The following is a 27,052-nucleotide window of genomic DNA, read 5'->3' as shown; positions in this document are numbered from 1 at the left end:
TTCACCCCCTATGCTCTTATAAGCAACGTTGTTTTTTGACAGGGATTATGAGCACTTTGCTGAGTTGGGGTGGCAGGCAGTTTGGGGTCCGCAAGGCAGGGAGGGAGGATGGAGGGGGGGGTAAGTTTGTTATTTCTCATGTTCTATGTTCTTGCGATACTCAGATGTGTACTGATTGGCATAGTGTTTTGGTTCACAGAAACTGGCTATTACCTCATTCGCACACTGATCCACGGGGGCCCTGTAAGCACGCACAGTGGGAGGGTAAACCCTTTAATATTGTCTCAGTCTACATTCCACCTGCTTTGCAACTGCGCTTTCGGACCTTAGCACTTTCCTACTGGGGCTCCCTGAAGGGGACTTACTTCTGGGGGGAGACTTCAATTTGGTGGCTGATGACTCGGTGGATAGAGTCCCTCCAAGGTTAGCTGTGTCTGGTACATCACGGTTGGGGGGCTTCTTGAAGGCCATGGGACTAGAGGCCCTATGGAGGAAGTACAATCCTCTGGAACGCCAGTTCACCGATCTCTCCAGCGTCCATAATAGTCTCACCAGACTTGATTATTTTCTGGGCTCCGTGGGAGGCCACGGGGCATTTCAGATCATACCCCCCTGATGATTACCTATACACACAACCAGCCCAAACGGCGTCGGACCTATCCAATCCGCGCTGGCTACCTTCACACTCCTAGGATCAGGAGGGAGCTGAGGGTGGGGATGAAACGATATTTCAAGGACAACACTGACTCCGTGTCCTCCTCTATCACACTGTGGGAGGCCTACAAGACGGTGATTAGAGGGCAGGCAATAGTCTCCATCGCAACGCACAAGCGTACAGGGCAAGAGGGGCTGCTAACTTTGGAAACGGCAGTGGCTGAGGCAGAGACACAGCATGCGATTGACCCAAACCCCACTACGGCGCACAGCTTACAAGTAGCACAACATCGCCACAGAGTACACCTGACTGAAGGGGTCAAACTGCAAATGTCCACTACACGACACAAAATATTACGAAGCAGGTGACAAGGCAGGCAGATTGCTCGCCTGGCTGGACAGACAGGACAGGTGGATAGCGCAGCTGACATTGGAGGGAGAGAACCCTATTAGAGATCCACACACGATAGTACACATGCTAGCACAACACTATAAAACGGTGTACTCCTCTGCGTCCACGGTCTCGGAGAAAGAGGCATACACCTATGTCAAAGACCTTAAAATGCCCACACTGACAGCCGAGGAGGCACAGGCCTTGTGCGAAGACCTAACGACCGAAGAGGTGCAATTAGCGATCAAGGCCTTACAGACGGGTAAGGCGCTGGGACCAAATGGTATACCAATCGAACTATACAAACAACAAGAGGACACGCTCGCACCGCATTTGCTGCATATGTTTAAAGAAAGCTTGAAGGCAGGGGAACTTCCATTAGATCAGCGAACAGCCACTATTGTAGCTATACTGAAAACAGGGAAGTCGGCTGACCAATGTGAGTCCTACCGCCTGATCTCCCTTATTAACACCGAGGCTAAAATACTTGCCAAACTATTAGCGCTGCGTCTCACGGCTCACTTACCCAAACTCATACATAAAGACCAGTCTGGCTTTATGCCCGGCAGGAACACGACGCTCAATTTAAGGAGAGTACATAGCGTACTGGCTCGCGCTAAATATCTTTTAGAACCGGCTGTGATACTGTCCCTAGACGCGCATATGGCGTTTGACACAGTCCACTGGCCCTTCCTATTTGCCGTACTACGCCATTTTGGTTTTGGTTCGAGGTTCTGCTCCTGGATCCGCCTACTTTACGAGAAGCCCATGGCGCACGTTGCTGCCAACGGCCACATATCGGCGGACTTTCCACTGTCCAGGGGCACGCGTCAGGTTTGCCCACTGTCTCCACTACTATTCGCCATGGTCCTGGAACCGTTGGCAGAATGGATAAGATGGGAGCCTACTATCGGTGACCTCTGTTGGACTGATGATTGGGAAGATAGAATATCCCTGTACGCAGACGATATCCTATTATATCTCACCTCTCCCAAGCGCTCAATTAATACACTTCTGGATGTCTGCACGGCCTATGGCCGAGCATCTGGCTATTCGATCAATTGGTCTAAATCTACCATGTACGTACTGCATGGCCCCCCACTGCGTTTTCCAGATGCTTGCCCATTACGGACTTCAGTTAGGGAGTTTAAGTATCTGGAGATATACATCACAGCTAGCCCAATTGACTTCCATACACATAACCTGCAGCCCCCCCTTGATAGTCTTAAACGTGACATATGACATTGGGAATCACTGCCTTGCCCCGCTTTCTCTATATTTTAGAAAATACGCCCTACCCTGTACCAACTGCGTACTTCAAAACCATTGCAGCACAAGTTTCGGTGTTGATGTGGGGTTCTAAGCCCCTAGCGCAGGCCAAGCTCACTCGAAGCTGGTACGACGGAGGCATAGCGCTCCCAGACGTCCGCCTTTACTTCTGGGCATCGCAGTTGAAGGTCATTAACCAGTGGCTTCAACTCCCACAGTCTGAACCGGCTCTTAAAGCAGACAGGGCGCAATTGGGACTTTCTGGTATGCTGGCCCCCCTTTATGATAAATCCCTAGTCGCGACAAAGTTTGGCCCACTTCAACACACGCTCACTATATGGCATGCGGCACTGACCAGGTTGAAATGGCAGGGCGTGTTAACACAATTAACTCCGTTATGGGACACAAAGAAGCTGAGGACACTCAGGAAATCCAAGGGCTTTGACCGCTGGGATGATATAGGCATCTCAACCATTGGGGATCTGTGGCAAAAGGGACATGTACTACCCTTTGAGACTCTGCGGCAACAATATGATCTGGCACCAACAGAACATTTCCGATACATGCAGATACGTCATGCGTTAACGTCGGCACTACCACCCGAAACGAATATCCCAGAGTCATCCCCGCTCGAGGACAGACTGATTACAGACTACATGCCATCGATGGCGACATCACTGACATATCGTAAACTGATAAACAATTTACCTGACCCTCTGGTGGCCTTGCGGGAGAAATAGTCAACCGATTGTGGAGACATTGATGACTCGGAGTGGCAGGAGGCGATTGTGTCTCCGGAAGAAGGGGGCATCTCCTCACGTCTCCGCTTGGTGCAACTACGCATATTACACAGATCCTACTACACTAGAGACACATTGCATAAGATGAAACGGGTTGCATACCCACACGGCCTGCAGGGATGCGGTGAAGTGGGGAGCTTCTATCACACAATATGGGACTGCCCACAAATTGCACACTACTGGGTACAGGTGATGCGCACCATGTCTCAATCAGAGGAACTCTCCATACTGCCTGACCCCAAGCGTTGCCTTCTAAACATATGGGAACCTAATGACCTCACACGCTGTGGGCAGAACTGGATGACACTTGGCAGGATGGTGGCAAAGAGGAATATAGCGCAGAAATGGGGTGGGACGATGTCACCTACATTATCGGCTTGGAAACACGATATGGACGCAGCGATGATTACGGAACGGGCAGTGTTCAGCAATAGAGGTTGTCCCAAGAAATGGAATAGGATTTGGGGGGCATGGAATAAGTATAGAGGGAACGTCTGTGAACCACCCTCAGATAATGATAGTTCTAGCTCTGATTCGGAGTGACGCCACAGGGCTGCTGTATTTACTGACGACCCAAGTTATGATTGATGGAATGAGGTGTACTTGTATTAATGATATAATCATACTGATATCTGTTACTGAACTACTGTGCTTCAACTATTTTGTAATTTTGCATAATAACGTATCGCACTGTTTTAAAAAATGCAAATAAAAATAATTTTTTTTTAAAAAGAAAGAGAAATAGGTCAATTACTATTTTCAAACATGTTATGTACCAAAAACATCACAACTTCTTTTTTTCTCCATAAATGTGAACTTTTTTAAATTCACAAAATATAATGTACTATAGCCGTATTTTACCAGTATTTAAAAAATACGACATAGAACTTCTTGTCCAACTGTGGTATCTGCTTTCCAAGATGAATCCAATGAATAATTGTGAGAAGCTGACTTAGTATATGGTGCTTACTTTTGTAAGTCTACCACCCTGCACTAATCCAGACAACCCTTATTTGTGAGTTTAGTGGTCTTGGACAACCTTATAAAGGTGAAGTGAGAGAGTTGGAAGCAGCCGGGTCATATTTGACTGCACCACCAGAACTAGTCGCAACTGTATTTTGTATTGCCCACCTCAAATGATCTGCTGCTTATAGATCACAAACCTACTTAAGCGAATTTGGTTGGATGAGAGGCAATATATAGGAACAGGCACTTGGGTACAAAAGAACATGTAATAAGAAGCATTTATAGATGAATGTGTTTATGGTGTTTTTATTCTTTGTTGCGCTTCACATGATACATTAAGCCAACGGGTTTCGCCCAAACATGGGCTTCTTCAGGGCAGTATGGTATTACAATAGGCGTGTCCTGTGACGCGTTTGTCCAAGAGGACCATTGGAAAAGAAACCTAGTGCATATACGTTAGGCTCATGGTAGAGCAAAGTTCTATGGGTATTTGGAGTAAGGGGTTCTTCAAAGCAGGTTTAAGGCAGCAGGGCAGTCCTCTGAAATTCACAACGGGCCATAGGCAGCAGGGCAGTCCTCTAAGTCTCTTCCGCAGGTCCAGAAGGGAACTGAAGAGAGGGTCTGAGGCTCCTACATTTTTATCTGGTCCCAGCTTTGAAGAGAAAAAAACTTATGAAGGTTCCCCCAACAGAAATGTCTAGAATGGTTTGCCTCCCAACCCAGGTCCCAGTCTGTCTTTAGTAACAATAGGCTAGTGTGAAGTTCTTTGTGCGTGATCTGAGGCAGGGTCTTTGAAGTGCAATTGGGGCTGTGCACAGCTCTTTCCCCCTCATCCTGTTAGGATGATCCATCCTGCCAACATCTAGTACCTCTATTTTGTGGCTGTCTGGGATCCATTTGCAATGGCCAACTACTTATAGTCATGTGACCCAGGAAACCGACTGCAGGCACCAAATGGTTCGGACAAGAAAATGGCAACTTTCTAAAAGTGGTATTTGCAGAATTGCGATTTAAAATCCGACTTTACCATTAAAGAGGATTTAAAATTAATTGACATTTCTACCAGCTCCCATACAACCGTTATCACTTAATAAATGTAATAAGGTAAGCCACTATTATCCAGTGGGAGAAGCAGGCCTCACTGTAGTGAAACATGAATTTGAGGTTTTCACTACAAGGACATGTAAAACTTAGAAGTACATGTCCAACATTTTACATAAATGGCACTCTGCCCTATGTGGCTGTTTACAGAGCCTAACCTTGGGGTGACTTATATGCATTAAAAAGCGAGTTTTATGCTTGGCAAAATATTTATTTTGCAAAGTTGAACTAGCAGTTTAACACTGCATTTAGGCTGCAATGGCAGGCCTGAGACATGATTTAAGTAGCTACTTAAGTGAAGTGGGTGGCACATTGAGTGCTGCAGACAGACTAGTAACATTAGCTTACAAGCCCTGGGTATATGGTATACAAATTTACTTCGGACTTATAAGTAAATTGAATATGTCAATCTGATGTAAGCCAATTTTCCCATGTTTTAGGGAGTGATTACAAGCACTTTATCACTCGCCAGCAGTGCTAAAGTGCAGAGTCCTTAGGCCAAAAAAAACTAATTTTGCAAAACAGGAGGGAAGAAGGCAAAATGTGCGGGGTGACCATGAACAAAGATTATGATTTAGGAAATAAAGATCATTTGGAATCAAACCTAGTGTGAGATGTCCTGAACAGAGAAAAAGAAATCCACACGTATTCTTCAAATGATTGGAACCATACTCTGGTGTACATACCCTCGCCACCAACATTCTTTTAATGTACAGAAAAATCCGACCCATTTCAGCATAATTTTGGCCAATGGTAATAGCAGTGTGTACTCCAGGATTTGGCCTCTTCACTGCACTTAGGGCTTAGCCCACGGGGCATAGCTTTAGCCAGGCCATCCTTTTTTTTCCTTTTTTATTTGTGAACCCTGATTGTGTACCAGTTCCTACGTCTTGAGAGTGAATCCTCAAGTAGTGAGGCTTGGGTTGATAGTGAAGCTTGCCCTGGGTTTGCACTACTATGGCATGAAACTGGCCACATACAGTGTTGTCTGGGGTTTGTAGTACCGAGACTGGTATGATGTACCCTGGGGTCTCTTGTGGCAAGCCAGAAAGCTCGAATCCCTAAACCCAAGTCTGAGATTGTTAGATCCCAAATGAACAAGGGAGAAAAATCTCTCTTGTCCAATCAGATTATTTTATTTATTATTACATTTGCATCTGCTAGCAGAGTAATGGTCCCAATATCTCTAACTTTCGACCCGTTGAAGTCAACAAACACAATTTTGTAATGCTTTTATCTCAAAAATACCTTAAGAATTTACACCAAACCAAGGCACTCCTCTGAGTAAGGTCCTAGTTTCATGAGAAGATTTATGTAATTCAACTAAGCATTTGTACTGTAGCAGAAAGCAAAGATTCACGTGGGACTTGACACTGGAAATTCTCCTTTTTTAACTCCCCATTGCATCCATTTTCTCCACTCTCCAACTCCTCACCTCGCTCCTGGAAGGATCTGCATGAAGCTTGCTTTGGAAACAATGTCATGCAGACCCATGAAATGGCATGATGTTTTACGAAATCAAAAATGGCTTTTCAGTAGAAACTTTGAGCAAACCATGTGTATATACTGTGGATGAATGCAAAGTGGTTGAGGTCCACTGTGTGGGGCCAGAAGATGTGACTCCACGCAGCTTTAATAGCAAAAAAGTGAGTGTGCGTGTATGTGTGTGTGTGTGTGTGTATATATATATATACACACACACACACACACACACACACATATATACATACACGCACACTCACTTTTTTGCTATTAAAGCTGTGTGTATATAATATATATATAATATATCTGTGTGTATATGTATGTACTAATCCCTATTTTGCCACTAAAGCTGTGGAGATCCATCTTATGGTGCCACGTAGAGTTCAGTTTTTCAGAAGTTACTTAAAACTGCATTCTCTTGGAGTTAGTTTAGTATCCTCCTAAGCTGATGCACAGCTCCAAAAGCTGGTTGTTTTTTCTTTATGTGAGCTGTATAAATGATTACAGTCAGGGCTCGAGTCAGGGTACCACGTGGGTGGACTGCGTCCCCCCACTTATTTTACCTGGTGGACGCCGTCCCCCCTGCCAAACAGCTGGACTTCACTCTTTGGACTATCTGGGACGAGATCAGAGCTCACAGCACGCTGTTCCCGTGCTGGCTTCTCAGATGGCAATCGCATCTAAGGGCTGAGCGAGGGGAGGCAATGAGCCCGATGGTGTAAGCCACCTTTCGTGACGTCACTTCCTGTTGTGACGTCACTTCCAGTGACAGCGTCCCCCCACTTCTATTTTTAGGACTTGTGCCCTGCCCTGATTACAGTGTTATTATGAGAAGGCTTCCATGATATAGGTCTCTAATGTGTATTGTGGAGACTTATTTATGGAAAGTTCTATCAGGTGATGGATCCTTCTTAGTGTTCTAGAATTATGCTGGTAATGTATGTAAGATGAATGCTTTGGATTTTCGGAGTAGTAATTCACTAAAATAGTGAAAATTTGGTTATGTTTTAAGCCTGGGCAGAGTTCCGCTTAGCCTGGGTAGAGTTTGTGGAGTTCTGCTATACGGAACTCCGCAAAGTGAAAAAAAACTCTGCCAAACTAAGCAAAGTTCAGCGAGCAGTGGAGTGTGTTACCTCGCACCGTTCACACTTATTTTTAGTGTATGCTGTTTGTCCTGGGCTGTAAAATCATCGCGAATGGCATCTCGCACAGTGCAAGAGGGTGCTGCTTCTTTCTGCTGCTAGAGTAGAAGTTCTACTCGAGCGGCAGCTTCCTCAATGCGAATGGAAGGTTTCTCAATGTGAGTGGTAGCGGCCATCTGTGACCACCTGCATTGAGAAACCTAGCTGGGAAGTGGTCTAACGTTGGATTTTCCACTCTAGTTTTTTGGAACTCCACAGGCTCCACGGAGTACGGAGTTTGAAAAGCTCTGCAAACTCCGTGAATGGATTGGACTTCACTGCCCAGGCTTATTAACGTTGCAGACAGAATCTAACTTTCATTCTTCCATAACGAGAAGCGATATCAGTTGGAGTCAAGCCTCCATATGCTTGTAGCTGGAGAAGTCAGAATGGAGCCACAGCGGGAGGCCTTAAGGAGGATTCCAACACTTTCTGAGCTAGATAAAGTGATAAACCATTGTATGTTTGGTTTTCTCGTGTCGTGTGACCTGGAGCTACGCAGAAGATGCAGCTTTAGTGAAATCTTTGTAGCAGTATGTGATGGTGTCGCCTTCATCCAGCGTTTTAAACTTTGAGTTGATGGTGCTATCACCTCTTCTTTCTTTGCTGGAATGCCTAGGTAGAAGAACATTACTTTTCAACATCTTTTGCATTCGTTGTTTCCACTGATTTGTCCTGACAGTGACTTCCAGTCTTGAAACTGAGTTGAGCGTCTCCAGGTCACGGTAGGCTTGTGTTGTGATCAGATTATATATTTGTACCTTTTCATGTTTGTGTTTCAGAACCTCTTCCATCATCTGACTGATATCCAAGGCAGCGGGGTTGTGAGGATCCCTGAGGCCAAAGGCGATGACGCCTGGAAGGTCTACTTCGACGAGACCGCGCAGGAGATCGTCGATGAGTTCGCAATGCGCTATGGGATCGAGTCCATCTACCAGGCCATGACGTAAGTTAACACGTGGAGGTTTGAAAATTCGTCATTTATCAACTACCTCAGGAATGTGTTTCATTCATAGTCAATGGTGTTGTGATGCGAGGAGCGATCCAATCAAAAAGAAAGACACACAGACACTGCCTCCCCCATCACATCTAGCCTGGATTTAACAGGGTCACACTTGACTCTCTGTGTGCTCTGCATTAAGGAACACCCCATCCATGCTTTAGAATTGCTTGTTCACCCGTGCGGTGTCGCAGCCGCCGCCCTCTGTGGGTGCTGTGGGCTGTGTATCTAGATGAGTCCTGTCCTACGAACCTTCTGTTTAGACTCAGGGCGGATCGTGCCCGCCCAGTTCTCAATACCTTTAGTCCTTGGTTGTGAAACCCCTGCCTTCCTGCACACCATAGAATAGTTGGTGCGCGATGTCGTCCTGTGTAGCATATGTGCTGTTGTGAGGACGTGTCTGCTTCCCGTGGCACCTCCTTCTGTCACACTCTTCCCTCTGTGGCCTGCCGTCCTGTGCCCACGGTGCTGCTTTAACATAATCTGCTTTCCGTGGCACCTCCTTCTGTCACACTCTTACCTCTGTGGCCTGCCGTCCTGTGCCCACGGTGTTGGTTTACCAATGTGTCCCCTCTCGTGGCACCTCCTTCTGTCACACTCTTCCCTCTGTGACCTGCCATCCTGTGCCCACGGTGCTGCTTTAACATAATCTGCTTTCCGTGGCACCTCCTTCTGTCACACTCTTACCTCTGTGGCCTGCCGTCCTGTGCCCACGGTGTTGGTTTAACAATGTGTCCCCTCTCGTGGCACCTCCTTCTGTCACACTCTTCCCTCTGTGGCCTGCCGTCCTGTGCCCACGGTGTTGGTTTAACAATGTGTCCCCTCCCGTGGCACCTCCTTCTGTCACACTCTTCCCTCTGTGACCTGCCATCCTGTGCCCACGGTGCTGCTTTAACATAATCTGCTTCCTGTGGCACCTCCTTCGGTCACACTCTTCCCTCTGTAGCCTGCCGTCCTGTGCCCACGGTGTTGGTTTAACAATGTGTCCCCTCCCGTGGCACCTCCTTCTGTCATACTCTTCCCTATGTGGCCTGCCATCCTGTGCCCACGGTGTTGGTTTAACAATGTGTCCCCTCCCGTGGCACCTCCTTCTGTCACACTCTTCCCTCTGTGGCCTGCCGTCCTGTGCCCACTGTGTTGGTTTAACAATGTGCCCCCTCCCGTGGCACCTCCTTCTCTCACACTGTTCCCTCTGTGGCCTGCCATCCTGTGCCAACGGTGTTGCTTTAACATAATCTGCTTCCCGTGGCACCTCCTTCTGTCATACTCTTCCCTCTGTGGCCTGCCGTCCTGTGCCCACGGTGTTGGTTTAACATAATCTGCTTCCCGTGGCACCTCCTTCTGTCACACTCTTCCCTCTGTGGTCTGCCGTCCTGTGCCCACGGTGTTCGTTTAACAATGTGTCCCTTCCCGTGGCACCTTCTGTCACACTGTTCCCTCTGTGGCCTGCCATCCTGTGCCCACGGTGTTGTTTTAACATAATCTGTTTCCTGTGGCACCTCCTTCTGCCGCACTCTTCCGTCCTGTGCCCACGGTGTTGGTTTACCAATGTGTCCCCTCCCGTGGCACCTCCTTTTGTCACACTGTTCCCTCTGTGGCCCGCCGTCCTGTGCCCACGGTGCTGCTTTAAAATAATCTGCTTCCCGTGGCACCTCCTTCTGCCGCACTCTTCCGTCCTGTGACCACAGTGTTGGTTTACCAATGTGTCCCCTCCCGTGGCACCTCCTTTTGTCACACTCTTCCCTCTGTGGCCTGCCGTCCTGTGCCCACGGTGTTGGTTTAACAATGTGTCCCTTCCCGTGGCACCTCCTTCTGTCACACTGTTCCCTCTGTGGCCTGCCGTCCTGTGCCCACGGTGCTGCTTTAACATAATCTGCTTCCCGTGGCACCTCCTTCTGTAACACTCTTCCCTCTGTGGCCTGCCGTCCTGTGCCCACGGTGCTGCTTTAACATAATCTGCTTCCCGTGGCACCTCCTTCTGTCATACTCTTCCCTCTGTGGCCTGCCGTCCTGTGCCCACGGTGCTGCTTTAACATAATCTGCTTCCCGTGGCACCTCCTTCTGTCACACTCTTCCCTCTGTGGCCTGCCGTCCTGTGCCCACGGTGCTGCTTTAACATAATCTGCTTCCCGTGGCACCTCCTTCTGTCACACTCTTCCCTCTGTGACCTGCCGTCCTGTGCCCACGGTGTTGGTTTAACAATGTGTCCCTTCCCGTGGCACCTCCTTCTGTCACACTGTTCCCTCTGTGGCCTGCCGTCCTGTGCCCACGGTGCTGCTTTAACATAATCTGCTTCCCGTGGCACCTCCTTCTGTCACACTCTTCCCTCTGTGGCCTGCCATCCTGTGCCCACGGTGTTGGTTTAACAATGTGTCCCCTCCCGTGGCACCTCCTTCTGTCACACTGTTCCCTATGTGGCCTGCCGTCCTGTTCCCACGGTGCTGCTTTAACATAATCTGCTTCCCGTGGCACCTCCTTCTGTCACACTCTTCCCTCTGTGGCCTGCCGTCCTGTGCCCACTGTGCTGCATTAACATAATCTGCTTCCCGTGGCACCTCCTTCTGTCACACTCTTCCCTCTGTGGCCTGCCGTCCTGTGCCCACTGTACTGCATTAACATAATCTGCTTCCCGTGGCACCTCCTTCTGTCACACTCTTCCCTCTGTGGCCTGCCGTCCTCTGCCCACGGTGCTGCATTAACATAATCTGCTTCCCGTGGCACCTCCTTCTGTCACACTCTTCCCTCTGTGGCCTGCCGTCCTGTGCCCACTGTACTGCATTAACATAATCTGCTTCCCGTGGCACCTCCTTCTGTCACACTCTTCCCTCTGTGGCCTGCCGTCCTGTGCCCACGGTGCTGCATTAACATAATCTGCTTCCCGTGGCAACTGCTTCTGTCACACTCTTCCCTCTGTGGCCTGCCGTCCTGTGCCCACTGTACTGCATTAACATAATCTGCTTCCCGTGGCACCTCCTTCTGTCACACTCTTCCCTCTGTGGCCTGCCGTCCTGTGCCCACGGTGCTGCATTAACATAATCTGCTTCCCGTGGCACCTCCTTCTGTCACACTCTTCCCTCTGTGGCCTGCCGTCCTGTGCCCACTGTACTGCATTAACATAATCTGCTTCCCGTGGCACCTCCTTCTGTCACACTCTTCCCTCTGTGGCCTGCCGTCCTGTGCCCACGGTGCTGCATTAACATAATCTGCTTCCCGTGGCAACTCCTTCTGTCACACTCTTCCCTCTGTGGCCTGCCGTCCTGTGCCCACTGAACTGCATTAACATAATCTGCTTCCCGTGGCACCTCCTTCTGTCACACTCTTCCCTCTGTGGCCTGCCGTCCTGTGCCCACGGTGTTGCTTTTACATTGTGTCCCTTCCCGTGGCACCTCCTTCTGTCACACTGTTCCCTCTGTGGCCTGCCGTCCTGTGCCCACTGTACTGCATTAACATAATCTGCTTCCCGTGGCACCTCCTTCTGTCACACTCTTCCCTCTGTGGCCTGCCGTCCTGTGCCCACTGTACTGCATTAACATAATCTGCTTCCCGTGGCAACTCCTTCTGTCACACTATTCCCTCTGTGGCCTGCCGTCCTGTGCCCACTGTACTGCATTAACATAATCTGCTTCCCGTGGCACCTCCTTCTGTCACACTCTTCCCTCTGTGGCCTGCTGTCCTGTTCCCACGGTGTTGGTTTAACAATGTGTCCCTTCCCGTGGCACCTCCTTCTGTCACACTGTTCCCTCTGTGGCCTGCCGTCCTGTGCCCACGGTGCTGCTTTAACATAATCTGCTTCCCGTGGCACCTCCTTCTGTCACACTCTTCCCTCTGTGGCCTGCCATCCTGTGCCCACGGTGTTGGTTTAACAATGTGTCCCCTCCCGTGGCACCTCCTTCTGTCACACTGTTCCCTATGTGGCCTGCCGTCCTGTTCCCACGGTGCTGCTTCAACATAATCTGCTTCCCGTGGCACCTCCTTCTGTCACACTCTTCCCTGTGTGGCCTGCCGTCCTGTGCCCACGGTGCTGCATTAACATAATCTGCTTCCCGTGGCAACTCCTTCTGTCACACTCTTCCCTCTGTGGCCTGCCGTGCTATGCCCACTGTGCTGCATTAACATAATCTGCTTCCCGTTGCAACTCCTTCTGTCACACTCTTCCCTCTGTGGCCTGCCGTCCTGTGCCCACTGTACTGCATTAACATAATCTGCTTCCCGTGGCATCTCCTTCTGTCACACTCTTCCCTCTGTGGCCTGCCGTCCTGTGCCCACGGTGCTGCATTAACATAATCTGCTTCCCTTGGCAACTTCTTCTGTCACACTCTTCCCTCTGTGGCCTGCTGTCCTGTGCCCACTGTGCTGCATTAACATAATCTGCTTCCCGTGGCATCTCCTTCTGTCACACTCTTCCCTCTGTGGCCTGCCGTCCTGTGCCCACGGTGCTGCATTAACATAATCTGCTTCCCGTGGCAACTCCTTCTGTCACACTCTTCCCTCTGTGGCCTGCCGTCCTGTGCCCACTGTGCTGCATTAACATAATCTGCTTCCCGTGGCACCTCCTTCTGTCACACTCTTCCCTCTGTGGCCTGACGTCCTGTGCCCACTGTGCTGCATTAACATAATCTGCTTCCCGTGGCACCTCCTTCTGTCACACTCTTCCCTCTGTGGCCTGCCGTCCTGTGCCCACGGTGCTGCATTAACATAATCTGCTTCCCGTGGCACCTCCTTCTGTCACACTCTTCCCTCTGTGGCCTGCCGTCCTGTGCCCACGGTGCTGCATTAACATAATCTGCTTCCCGTGGCACCTCCTTCTGTCACACTCTTCCCTCTGTGGCCTGCCGTCCTGTGCCCACGGTGCTGCATTAACATAATCTGCTTCCCGTGGCAACTCCTACTGTCACACTCTTCCCTCTGTGGCCTGCCGTCCTGTGCCCACGGTGCTGCATTAACATAATCTGCTTCCCGTGGCACTTCCTTCTGTCACACTCTTCCCTCTGTGGCCTGCCGTCCTGTGCCCAGTGTGCTGCATTAACATAATCTGCTTCCCGTGGCACATCCTTCTGTCACACTCTTCCCTCTGTGGCCTGCCGTCCTGTGCCCACTGTGCTGCATTAACATAATCTGCTTCCCGTGGCACCTCCTTCTGTCACACTCTTCCCTCTGTGGCCTGCCGTCCTGTGCCCACGGTGCTGCATTAACATAATCTGCTTCCCGTGGCAACTCCTTCTGTCACACTCTTCCCTCTGTGGCCTGCCGTCCTGTGCCCACGGTGCTGCATTAACATAATCTGCTTCCCGTGGCAACTCCTTCTGTCACACTCTTCCCTCTGTGGCCTGCCGTCCTGTGCCCACGGTGCTGCATTAACATAATCTGCTTCCCGTGGCAACTCCTTCTGTCACACTCTTCCCTCTGTGGCCTGCCGTCCTGTGCCCACGGTGCTGCATTAACATAATCTGCTTCCCGTGGCAACTCCTTCTGTCACACTCTTCCCTCTGTGGCCTGCCGTCCTGTGCCCACGGTGCTGCATTAACATAATCTGCTTCCCGTGGCAACTCCTTCTGTCACACTCTTCCCTCTGTGGCCTGCCGTCCTGTGCCCACGGTGCTGCATTAACATAATCTGCTTCCCGTGGCAACTCCTTCTGTCACACTCTTCCCTCTGTGGCCTGCCGTCCTGTGCCCACGGTGCTGCATTAACATAATCTGCTTCCCGTGGCATCTCCTTCTGTCACACTCTTCCCTCTGTGGCCTGCCGTCCTGTGCCCACGGTGCTGCATTAACATAATCTGCTTCCCGTGGCAACTCCTACTGTCACACTCTTCCCTCTGTGGCCTGCCGTCCTGTGCCCACGGTGCTGCATTAACATAATCTGCTTCCCGTGGCATCTCCTTCTGTCACACTCTTCCCTCTGTGGCCTGCCGTCCTGTGCCCACGGTGCTGCATTAACATAATCTGCTTCCCGTGGCAACTCCTACTGTCACACTCTTCCCTCTGTGGCCTGCCGTCCTGTGCCCACGGTGCTGCATTAACATAATCTGCTTCCCGTGGCATCTCCTTCTGTCACACTCTTCCCTCTGTGGCCTGCCGTCCTGTGCCCACGGTGCTGCATTTACATAATCTGCTTCCCGTGGCAACTCCTTCTGTCACACTCTTCCCTCTGTGGCCTGCCGTCCTGTGCCCACGGTGCTGCATTTACATAATCTGCTTCCCGTGGCAACTCCTACTGTCACACTCTTCCCTCTGTGGCCTGCCGTCCTGTGCCCACGGTGCTGCATTAACATAATCTGCTTCCCGTGGCATCTCCTTCTGTCACACTCTTCCCTCTGTGGCCTGCCGTCCTGTGCCCACGGTGCTGCATTTACATAATCTGCTTCCCGTGGCAACTCCTACTGTCACACTCTTCCCTCTGTGGCCTGCCGTCCTGTGCCCACGGTGCTGCATTTACATAATCTGCTTCCCGTGGCAACTCCTTCTGTCACACTCTTCCCTCTGTGGCCTGCCGTGCTGTGCCCACTGTGCTGCATTAACATAATCTGCTTCCCGTTGCAACTCCTTCTGTCACACTCTTCCCTCTGTGGCCTGCCGTCCTGTGCCCACGGTGCTGCATTAACATAATCTGCTTCCCGTTGCAACTCCTTCTGTCACACTCTTCCCTCTGTGGCCTGCCGTCCTGTGCCCACGGTGCTGCATTAACATAATCTGCTTCCCGTGGCAACTCCTTCTGTCACACTCTTCCCTCTGTGGCCTGCCGTCCTGTGCCCACGGTGCTGCATTAACATAATCTGCTTCCCGTGGCAACTCCTTCTGTCACACTCTTCCCTCTGTGGCCTGCCGTCCTGTGCCCACGGTGCTGCATTAACATAATCTGCTTCCCGTGGCACCTCCTTCTGTCACACTCTTCCCTCTGTGGCCTGCCGTCCTGTGCCCACGGTGCTGCATTAACATAATCTGCTTCCCGTGGCACCTCCTTCTGTCACACTCTTCCCTCTGTGGCCTGCCGTCCTGTGCCCACGGTGCTGCATTAACATAATCTGCTTCCCGTGGCATCTCCTTCTGTCACACTCTTCCCTCTGTGGCCTGCCGTCCTGTGCCCACGGTGCTGCATTAACATAATCTGCTTCCCGTGGCACCTCCTTCTGTCACACTCTTCCCTCTGTGGCCTGCCGTCCTGTGCCCACGGTGCTGCATTAACATAATCTGCTTCCCGTGGCACCTCCTTCTGTCACACTCTTCCCTCTGTGGCCTGCCGTCCTGTGCCCACGGTGCTGCATTAACATAATCTGCTTCCCGTGGCACCTCCTTCTGTCACACTCTTCCCTCTGTGGCCTGCCGTCCTGTGCCCACGGTGCTGCATTAACATAATCTGCTTCCCGTGGCACCTCCTTCTGTCACACTCTTCCCTCTGTGGCCTGCCGTCCTGTGCCCACTGTACTGCATTAACATAATCTGCTTCCCGTGGCACCTCCTTCTGTCACACTCTTCCCTCTGTGGCCTGCCGTCCTGTGCCCACGGTGCTGCATTAACATAATCTGCTTCCCGTGGCAACTCCTACTGTCACACTCTTCCCTCTGTGGCCTGCCGTCCTGTGCCCACGGTGCTGCATTAACATAATCTGCTTCCCGTGGCACCTCCTTCTGTCACACTCTTCCCTCTGTGGCCTGCCGTCCTGTGCCCACGGTGCTGCATTAACATAATCTGCTTCCCGTGGCAACTCCTTCTGTCACACTCTTCCCTCTGTGGCCTGCCGTCCTGTGCCCACTGTGCTGCATTAACATAATCTGCTTCCCGTGGCACCTCCTTCTGTCACACTCTTCCCTCTGTGGCCTGCCGTCCTGTGCCCACGGTGCTGCATTAACATAATCTGCTTCCCGTGGCAACTCCTTCTGTCACACTCTTCCCTCTGTGGCCTGCCGTCCTGTGCCCACTGTGCTGCATTAACATAATCTGTTTCCCGTGGCACCTCCTTCTGTCACACTCTTCCCTCTGTGGCCTGCCGTCCTGTGCCCACGGTGCTGCATTAACATAATCTGCTTCCCGTGGCAACTCCTTCTGTCACACTCTTCCCTCTGTGGCCTGCCGTCCTGTGCCCACGGTGCTGCATTAACATAATCTGCTTCCCGTGGCAACTCCTTCTGTCACACTCTTCCCTCTGTGGCCTGCCGTCCTGTGCCCACGGTGCTGCATTAACATAATCTGCTTCCCGTGGCATCTCCTTCTGTCACACTCTTCCCTCTGTGGCCTGCCGTCCTGTGCCCACAGTGCTGCATTAACATAATCTGCTTCCCGTGGCAACTCCTTCTGTCACACTCTTCCCTCTGTGGCCTGCCGTCCTGTGCCCACGGTGTTGGTTTAACAATGTGTCCCCTCTCGTGGCACCTCCTTCTGTCACACTCTTCCCTCTGTGGCCTGCCGTCCTGTGCCCACGGTGTTGGTTTAACAATGTGTCCCCTCCCGTGGCACCTCCTTCTGTCACACTCTTCCCTCTGTGACCTGCCATCCTGTGCCCACGGTGCTGCTTTAACATAATCTGCTTCCCGTGGCACCTCCTTCGGTCACACTCTTCCCTCTGTGGCCTGCCGTCCTGTGCCCACGGTGTTGGTTTAACAATGTGTCCCTTCCCGTGGCATCTCCTTCTGTCATACTCTTCCCTATGTGGCCTGCCATCCTGTGCCCACGGTGTTGGTTTAACAATGTGTCCCCTCCCGTGGCACCTCCTTCTGTCACACTCTTCCCTCTGTGGCCTGCCGTCCTGTGCCCACTGTGTTGGTTTAACAATGTGCCCCCTCCCGTGGCACCTCCTTCTCTCACACTGTTCCCTCTGTGGCCTGCCATCCTGTGCCAACGGTGTTGCTTTAACATAATCTGCTTCCCGTGGCACCTCCTTCTGTCATACTCTTCCCTCTGTGGCCTGCCGTCCTGTGCCCACGGTGTTGGTTTAACATAATCTGCTTCCCGTGGCACCTCCTTCTGTCACACTCTTCCCTGTGTGGCCTGCCGTCCTGTGCCCACGGTGCTGCATTAACATAATCTGCTTCCCGTGGCAACTCCTTCTGTCACACTCTTCCCTCTGTGGCCTGCCGTCCTGTGCCCACGGTGCTGCATTAACATAATCTGCTTCCCGTGGCATCTCCTTCTGTCACACTCTTCCCTCTGTGGCCTGCCGTCCTGTGCCCACGGTGCTGCATTAACATAATCTGCTTCCCGTGGCAACTCCTACTGTCACACTCTTCCCTCTGTGGCCTGCCGTCCTGTGCCCACGGTGCTGCATTAACATAATCTGCTTCCCGTGGCATCTCCTTCTGTCACACTCTTCCCTCTGTGGCCTGCCGTCCTGTGCCCACGGTGCTGCATTAACATAATCTGCTTCCCGTGGCAACTCCTACTGTCACACTCTTCCCTCTGTGGCCTGCCGTCCTGTGCCCACGGTGCTGCATTAACATAATCTGCTTCCCGTGGCATCTCCTTCTGTCACACTCTTCCCTCTGTGGCCTGCCGTCCTGTGCCCACGGTGCTGCATTTACATAATCTGCTTCCCGTGGCAACTCCTTCTGTCACACTCTTCCCTCTGTGGCCTGCCGTCCTGTGCCCACGGTGCTGCATTAACATAATCTGCTTCCCGTGGCATCTCCTTCTGTCACACTCTTCCCTCTGTGGCCTGCCGTCCTGTGCCCACGGTGCTGCATTTACATAATCTGCTTCCCGTGGCAACTCCTTCTGTCACACTCTTCCCTCTGTGGCCTGCCGTCCTGTGCCCACGGTGCTGCATTAACATAATCTGCTTCCCGTGGCAACTCCTTCTGTCACACTCTTCCCTCTGTGGCCTGCCGTCCTGTGCCCACGGTGCTGCATTAACATAATCTGCTTCCCGTGGCAACTCCTTCTGTCACACTCTTCCCTCTGTGGCCTGCCGTCCTGTGCCCATGGTGCTGCATTAACATAATCTGCTTCCCGTGGCACCTCCTTCTGTCACACTCTTCCCTCTGTGGCCTGCCGTCCTGTGCCCACGGTGCTGCATTAACATAATCTGCTTCCCGTGGCATCTCCTTCTGTCACACTCTTCCCTCTGTGGCCTGCCGTCCTGTGCCCACGGTGCTGCATTAACATAATCTGCTTCCCGTGGCACCTCCTTCTGTCACACTCTTCCCTCTGTGGCCTGCCGTCCTGTGCCCACGGTGCTGCATTAACATAATCTGCTTCCCGTGGCACCTCCTTCTGTCACACTCTTCCCTCTGTGGCCTGCCGTCCTGTGCCCACGGTGCTGCATTAACATAATCTGCTTCCCGTGGCAACTCCTACTGTCACACTCTTCCCTCTGTGGCCTGCCGTCCTGTGCCCACGGTGCTGCATTAACATAATCTGCTTCCCGTGGCACCTCCTTCTGTCACACTCTTCCCTCTGTGGCCTGCCGTCCTGTGCCCACGGTGCTGCATTAACATAATCTGCTTCCCGTGGCAACTCCTTCTGTCACACTCTTCCCTCTGTGGCCTGCCGTCCTGTGCCCACGGTGCTGCATTAACATAATCTGCTTCCCGTGGCACCTCCTTCTGTCACACTCTTCCCTCTGTGGCCTGCCGTCCTGTGCCCACGGTGCTGCATTAACATAATCTGCTTCCCGTGGCACCTCCTTCTGTCACACTCTTCCCTCTGTGGCCTGCCGTCCTGTGCCCACGGTGCTGCATTAACATAATCTGCTTCCCGTGGCAACTCCTTCTGTCACACTCTTCCCTCTGTGGCCTGCCGTCCTGTGCCCACGGTGCTGCATTAACATAATCTGCTTCCCGTGGCAACTCCTTCTGTCACACTCTTCCCTCTGTGGCCTGCCGTCCTGTGCCCACGGTGCTGCATTAACATAATCTGCTTCCCGTGGCAACTCCTTCTGTCACACTCTTCCCTCTGTGGCCTGCCGTCCTGTGCCCACGGTGCTGCATTAACATAATCTGCTTCCCGTGGCAACTCCTTCTGTCACACTCTTCCCTCTGTGGCCTGCCGTCCTGTGCCCACGGTGCTGCATTAACATAATCTGCTTCCCGTGGCAACTCCTTCTGTCACACTCTTCCCTCTGTGGCCTGCTGTCCTGTGCCCACGGTGCTGCATTAACATAATCTGCTTCCCGTGGCAACTCCTTCTGTCACACTCTTCCCTCTGTGGCCTGCCGTCCTGTGCCCACGGTGTTGGTTTAACAATGTGTCCCCTCTCGTGGCACCTCCTTCTGTCACACTCTTCCCTCTGTGGCCTGCCGTCCTGTGCCCACGGTGTTGGTTTAACAATGTGTCCCCTCCCGTGGCACCTCCTTCTGTCACACTCTTCCCTCTGTGACCTGCCATCCTGTGCCCACGGTGCTGCTTTAACATAATCTGCTTCCCGTGGCACCTCCTTCGGTCACACTCTTCCCTCTGTGGCCTGCCGTCCTGTGCCCACGGTGTTGGTTTAACAATGTGTCCCCTCCCGTGGCACCTCCTTCTGTCATACTCTTCCCTATGTGGCCTGCCATCCTGTGCCCACGGTGTTGGTTTAACAATGTGTCCCCTCCCGTGGCACCTCCTTCTGTCACACTCTTCCCTCTGTGGCCTGCCGTCCTGTGCCCACTGTGTTGGTTTAACAATGTGCCCCCTCCCGTGGCACCTCCTTCTCTCACACTGTTCCCTCTGTGGCCTGCCATCCTGTGCCAACGGTGTTGCTTTAACATAATCTGCTTCCCGTGGCACCTCCTTCTGTCATACTCTTCCCTCTGTGGCCTGCCGTCCTGTGCCCACGGTGTTGGTTTAACATAATCTGCTTCCCGTGGCACCTCCTTCTGTCACACTCTTCCCTCTGTGGCCTGCCGTCCTGTGCCCACGGTGTTCGTTTAACAATGTGTCCCTTCCCGTGGCACCTTCTGTCACACTGTTCCCTCTGTGGCCTGCCATCCTGTGCCCACGGTGCTGCTTTAACATAATCTGCTTCCCGTGGCACCTCCTTCTGTCATACTCTTCCCTCTGTGGCTTGCCGTCCTGTGCCCACGGTGTTGTTTTAACATAATCTGCTTCCCGTGGCACCTCCTTCTGCTGCACTCTTCCGTCCTGTGCCCACGGTGTTGGTTTACCAATGTGTCCCCTCCCGTGGCACCTCCTTTTGTCACACTGTTCCCTCTGTGGCCCGCCATCCTGTGCCCACGGTGCTGCTTTAAAATAATCTGCTTCCCGTGGCACCTCCTTCTGCCGCACTCTTCCGTCCTGTGACCACGGTGTTGGTTTACCAATGTGTCCCCTCCCGTGGCACCTCCTTTTGTCACACTCTTCCCTCTGTGGCCTGCCGTCCTGTGCCCACGGTGTTGGTTTAACAATGTGTCCCTTCCCGTGGCACCTCCTTCTGTCACACTGTTCCCTCTGTGGCCTGCCGTCCTGTGCCCACGGTGCTGCTTTAACATAATCTGCTTCCCGTGGCACCTCCTTCTGTCACACTCTTCCCTCTGTGGCCTGCCGTCCTGTGCCCACGGTGCTGCTTTAACATAATCTGCTTCCCGTGGCACCTCCTTCTGTCATACTCTTCCCTCTGTGGCCTGCCGTCCTGTGCCCACGGTGCTGCTTTAACATAATCTGCTTCCCGTGGCACCTCCTTCTGTCACACTCTTCCCTCTGTGGCCTGCCGTCCTGTGCCCACGGTGCTGCTTTAACATAATCTGCTTCCCGTGGCACCTCCTTCTGTCACACTCTTCCCTCTGTGACCTGCCGTCCTGTGCCCACGGTGTTGGTTTAACAATGTGTCCCTTCCCGTGGCACCTCCTTCTGTCACACTGTTCCCTCTGTGGCCTGCCGTCCTGTGCCCACGGTGCTGCTTTAACATAATCTGCTTCCCGTGGCACCTCCTTCTGTCACACTCTTCCCTCTGTGGCCTGCCATCCTGTGCCCACGGTGTTGGTTTAACAATGTGTCCCCTCCCGTGGCACCTCCTTCTGTCACACTGTTCCCTATGTGGCCTGCCGTCCTGTTCCCACGGTGCTGCTTTAACATAATCTGCTTCCCGTGGCACCTCCTTCTGTCACAATCTTCCCTCTGTGGCCTGCCGTCCTGTGCCCACTGTGCTGCATTAACATAATCTGCTTCCCGTGGCACCTCCTTCTGTCACACTCTTCCCTCTGTGGCCTGCCGTCCTGTGCCCACTGTACTGCATTAACATAATCTGCTTCCCGTGGCACCTCCTTCTGTCACACTCTTCCCTCTGTGGCCTGCCGTCCTGTGCCCACGGTGCTGCATTAACATAATCTGCTTCCCGTGGCAACTGCTTCTGTCACACTCTTCCCTCTGTGGCCTGCCGTCCTGTGCCCACTGTACTGCATTAACATAATCTGCTTCCCGTGGCACCTCCTTCTGTCACACTCTTCCCTCTGTGGCCTGCCGTCCTGTGCCCACGGTGCTGCATTAACATAATCTGCTTCCCGTGGCACCTCCTTCTGTCACACTCTTCCCTCTGTGGCCTGCCGTCCTGTGCCCACTGTACTGCATTAACATAATCTGCTTCCCGTGGCACCTCCTTCTGTCATACTCTTCCCTCTGTGGCCTGCCGTCCTGTGCCCACGGTGCTGCATTAACATAATCTGCTTCCCGTGGCAACTCCTTCTGTCACACTCTTCCCTCTGTGGCCTGCCGTCCTGTGCCCACTGTACTGCATTAACATAATCTGCTTCCCGTGGCACCTCCTTCTGTCACACTCTTCCCTCTGTGGCCTGCCGTCCTGTGCCCACGGTGTTGCTTTTACATTGTGTCCCTTCCCGTGGCACCTCCTTCTGTCACACTGTTCCCTCTGTGGCCTGCCGTCCTGTGCCCACTGTACTGCAATAACATAATCTGCTTCCCGTGGCACCTCCTTCTGTCACACTCTTCCCTCTGTGGCCTGCCGTCCTGTGCCCACTGTACTGCATTAACATAATCTGCTTCCCGTGGCACCTCCTTCTGTCACACTCTTCCCTCTGTGGCCTGCCGTCCTGTGCCCACTGTACTGCATTAACATAATCTGCTTCCCGTGGCACCTCCTTCTGTCACACTCTTCCCTCTGTGGCCTGCTGTCCTGTTCCCACGGTGTTGGTTTAACAATGTGTCCCTTCCCGTGGCACCTCCTTCTGTCACACTGTTCCCTCTGTGGCCTGCCGTCCTGTGCCCACGGTGCTGCTTTAACATAATCTGCTTCCCGTGGCACCTCCTTCTGTCACACTTTCCCTCTGTGGCCTGCCGTCCTGTGCCCACGGTGTTGGTTTAACAATGTGTCCCCTCCCGTGGCACCTCCTTCTGTCACACTGTTCCCTATGTGGCCTGCCGTCCTGTTCCCACGGTGCTGCTTCAACATAATCTGCTTCCCGTGGCAACTCCTTCTGTCACACTCTTCCCTCTGTGGCCTGCCGTCCTGTGCCCACGGTGCTGCATTAACATAATCTGCTTCCCGTGGCACCTCCTTCTGTCACACTCTTCCCTCTGTGGCCTGCCGTCCTGTGCCCACGGTGCTGCATTAACATAATCTGCTTCCCGTGGCACCTCATTCTGTCACACTCTTCCCTCTGTGGCCTGCCGTCCTGTGCCCACGGTGCTGCACTAACATAATCTGCTTCCCGTGGCACCTCCTTCTGTCACACTCTTCCCTCTGTGGCCTGCCGTCCTGTGCCCACGGTGCTGCATTAACATAATCTGCTTCCCGTGGCACCTCCTTCTGTCACACTCTTCCCTCTGTGGCCTGCCGTCCTGTGCCCACGGTGCTGCATTAACATAATCTGCTTCCCGTGGCACCTCCTACTGTCACACTCTTCCCTCTGTGGCCTGCCGTCCTGTGCCCACGGTGCTGCATTAACATAATCTGCTTCCCGTGGCACCTCCTACTGTCACACTCTTTCCTCTGTGGCCTGCCGTCCTGTGCCCACGGTGCTGCATTTACATAATCTGCTTCCCGTGGCATCTCCTACTGTCACACTCTTCCCTCTGTGGCCTGCCGTCCTGTGCCCACGGTGCTGCATTTACATAATCTGCTTCCCGTGGCATCTCCTTCTGTCACACTCTTCCCTCTGTGGCCTGCCGTCCTGTGCCCACGGTGCTGCATTTACATAATCTGCTTCCCGTGGCATCTCCTTCTGTCACACTCTTCCCTCTGTGACCTGCCGTCCTGTGCCCACGGTGCTGCATTAACATAATCTGCTTCCCGTGGCATCTCCTTCTGTCACACTCTTCCCTCTGTGGCCTGCCGTCCTGTGCCCACGGTGCTGCATTTACATAATCTGCTTCCCGTGGCAACTCCTACTGTCACACTCTTCCCCCTGTGGCCTGCCGTCCTGTGCCCACGGTGCTGCATTAACATAATCTGCTTCCCGTGGCATCTCCTTCTGTCACACTCTTCCCTCTGTGGCCTGCCGTCCTGTGCCCACGGTGCTGCATTAACATAATCTGCTTCCCGTGGCATCTCCTTCTGTCACACTCTTCCCTCTGTGGCCTGCCGTCCTGTGCCCACGGTGCTGCATTAACATAATCTGCTTCCCGTGGCATCTCCTTCTGTCACACTCTTCCCTCTGTGGCCTGCCGTCCTGTGCCCACGGTGCTGCATTAACATAATCTGCTTCCCGTGGCATCTCCTTCTGTCACACTCTTCCCTCTGTGGCCTGCCGTCCTGTGCCCACGGTGCTGCATTAACATAATCTGCTTCCCGTGGCATCTCCTTCTGTCACACTCTTCCCTCTGTGGCCTGCCGTCCTGTGCCCACGGTGCTGCATTAACATAATCTGCTTCCCGTGGCACCTCCTTCTGTCACACTCTTCCCTCTGTGGCCTGCCGTCCTGTGCCCACGGTGCTGCATTAACATAATCTGCTTCCCGTGGCACCTCCTTCTGTCACACTCTTCCCTCTGTGGCCTGCCGTCCTGTGCCCACGGTGCTGCATTAACATAATCTGCTTCCCGTGGCACCTCCTTCTGTCACACTCTTCCCTCTGTGGCCTGCCGTCCTGTGCCCACGGTGCTGCATTAACATAATCTGCTTCCCGTGGCAACTCCTTCTGTCACACTCTTCCCTCTGTGGCCTGCCGCCCTGTGCCCACGGTGCTGCATTAACATAATCTGCTTCCCGTGGCAACTCCTTCTGTCACACTCTTCCCTCTGTGGCCTGCCGTCCTGTGCCCACGGTGCTGCATTAACATAATCTGCTTCCCGTGGCACCTCCTTCTGTCACACTCTTCCCTCTGTGGCCTGCCGCCCTGTGCCCACGGTGCTGCATTAACATAATCTGCTTCCCGTGGCAACTCCTTCTGTCACACTCTTCCCTCTGTGGCCTGCCGTCCTGTGCCCACGGTGCTGCATTAACATAATCTGCTTCCCGTGGCACCTCCTTCTGTCACACTCTTCCCTCTGTGGCCTGCCGTCCTGTGCCCACGGTGCTGCATTAACATAATCTGCTTCCCGTGGCACCTCCTTCTGTCACACTCTTCCCTCTGTGGCCTGCCGTCCTGTGCCCACGGTGCTGCATTAACATAATCTGCTTCCCGTGGCACCTCCTTCTGTCACACTCTTCCCTCTGTGGCCTGCCGTCCTGTGCCCACGGTGCTGCATTAACATAATCTGCTTCCCGTGGCACCTCCTTCTGTCACACTCTTCCCTCTGTGGCCTGCCGTCCTGTGCCCACGGTGCTGCATTAACATAATCTGCTTCCCGTGGCAACTCCTTCTGTCACACTCTTCCCTCTGTGGCCTGCCGTCCTGTGCCCACGGTGCTGCATTAACATAATCTGCTTCCCGTGGCAACTCCTTCTGTCACACTCTTCCCTCTGTGGCCTGCCGTCCTGTGCCCACGGTGCTGCATTAACATAATCTGCTTCCCGTGGCAACTCCTTCTGTCACACTCTTCCCTCTGTGGCCTGCCGTCCTGTGCCCACGGTGCTGCATTAACATAATCTGCTTCCCGTGGCAACTCCTTCTGTCACACTCTCCCCTCTGTGGCCTGCCGTCCTGTGCCCACGGTGCTGCATTAACATAATCTGCTTCCCGTGGCATCTCCTTCTGTCACACTCTCCCCTCTGTGGCCTGCCGTCCTGTGCCCACGGTGCTGCATTAACATAATCTGCTTCCCGTGGCACCTCCTTCTGTCACACTCTCCCCTCTGTGGCCGGCCGTCCTGTGCCCACGGTGCTGCATTAACATAATCTGCTTCCCGTGGCACCTCCTTCTGTCACACTCTTCCCTCTGTGGCCGGCCGTCCTGTGCCCACGGTGCTGCTTTAACATAATCTGCTTCCCGTGGCACCTCCTTCTGTCACACTCTTCCCTCTGTGGCCGGCCGTCCTGTGCCCACGGTGCTGCATTAACATAATCTGCTTCCCGTGGCACCTCCTTCTGTCACACTCTTCCCTCTGTGGCCGGCCGTCCTGTGCCCACGGTGCTGCATTAACATAATCTGCTTCCCGTGGCATCTCCTTCTGTCACACTCTTCCCTCTGTGGCCTGCCGTCCTGTGCCCACGGTGCTGCATTAACTTAATCTGCTTCCCGTGGCATCTCCTTCTGTCACACTCTTCCCTCTGTGGCCTGCCGTCCTGTGCCCACGGTGCTGCATTAACATAATCTGCTTCCCGTGGCACCTCCTTCTGTCACACTCTTCCCTCTGTGGCCTGCCGTCCTGTGCCCACGGTGCTGCTTTAACATAATCTGCTTCCCATGGCACCTCCTTCTGTCACACTGTTCCCTCTGTGGCCGGCCATCCTGTGCCCACGGTGCTGCTTTAACATTGCCTCGTGTTATGGATTCATGCTTTATCGGAGCTTCTGATGTCTACTCTAGATCACGGCTCGCTCCTTCATAAATAAGGTTGTCCCCGAAGAAAAGCTTAACCTTCTCGGGAACAAAAAGGAGGAATGGTTAAGCATGTGTGTACTGACCTTCACCCAGGCTCGATGGCTCCCTCCCCTGCACGCCGCAAGGCACGATTCCCTCCAAGAACAGACATTTCTGTTCACATCTGACACGAGGCCTTCTTTCATGTAGGAGTGCTTCTGTGCAGGGGGCTCCAGAGCCTCCTGACGATGAGACTTTTTCAACACAGATCTGACATTTCTTATGCTACCTTTCATGCTGTTATGTAACGAGCATGTATCAGCGAGGAATAAGGTATCAGTGAAAGGCTGCCTGAAAGAAGGGGATCCCAGGTCTCGGGTCACCACGGAAGAAGGTTCCTGTGAAGTGCTGGCTTCAGCTGCAGTTAAATATAAACTACAGGCCCTG

General features: G+C 52.9%; 1 protein-coding gene across 4 annotated transcripts in view; it reads left to right on the top strand.

Annotated features, from left to right (window-relative positions):
* UNC13B (unc-13 homolog B) overlaps window positions 1-27,052 on the top strand; it is a 3,024,149-nt gene that overhangs the window by 2,024,386 nt on the left and 972,711 nt on the right. For all 4 annotated transcript variants that reach the window (XM_086960243.1, XM_086960242.1, XM_086960241.1 and 1 more), the window contains one exon: window positions 8,627-8,790. In XM_086960243.1, the coding sequence (XP_086816369.1) occupies window positions 8,627-8,790 (164 nt within the window). The remainder of the gene's footprint in view (window positions 1-8,626; window positions 8,791-27,052) is intronic.

The sequence above is a fragment of the Lissotriton vulgaris genome, chromosome 3_1 (assembly GCF_964263255.1).
Source record: "Lissotriton vulgaris chromosome 3_1, aLisVul1.2, whole genome shotgun sequence".
NCBI lineage: Eukaryota > Metazoa > Chordata > Amphibia > Caudata > Salamandridae > Lissotriton > Lissotriton vulgaris.
Note: the sequence above shows the minus strand (reverse complement) of the source record. Positions and strands in the feature narration are given on the sequence as shown.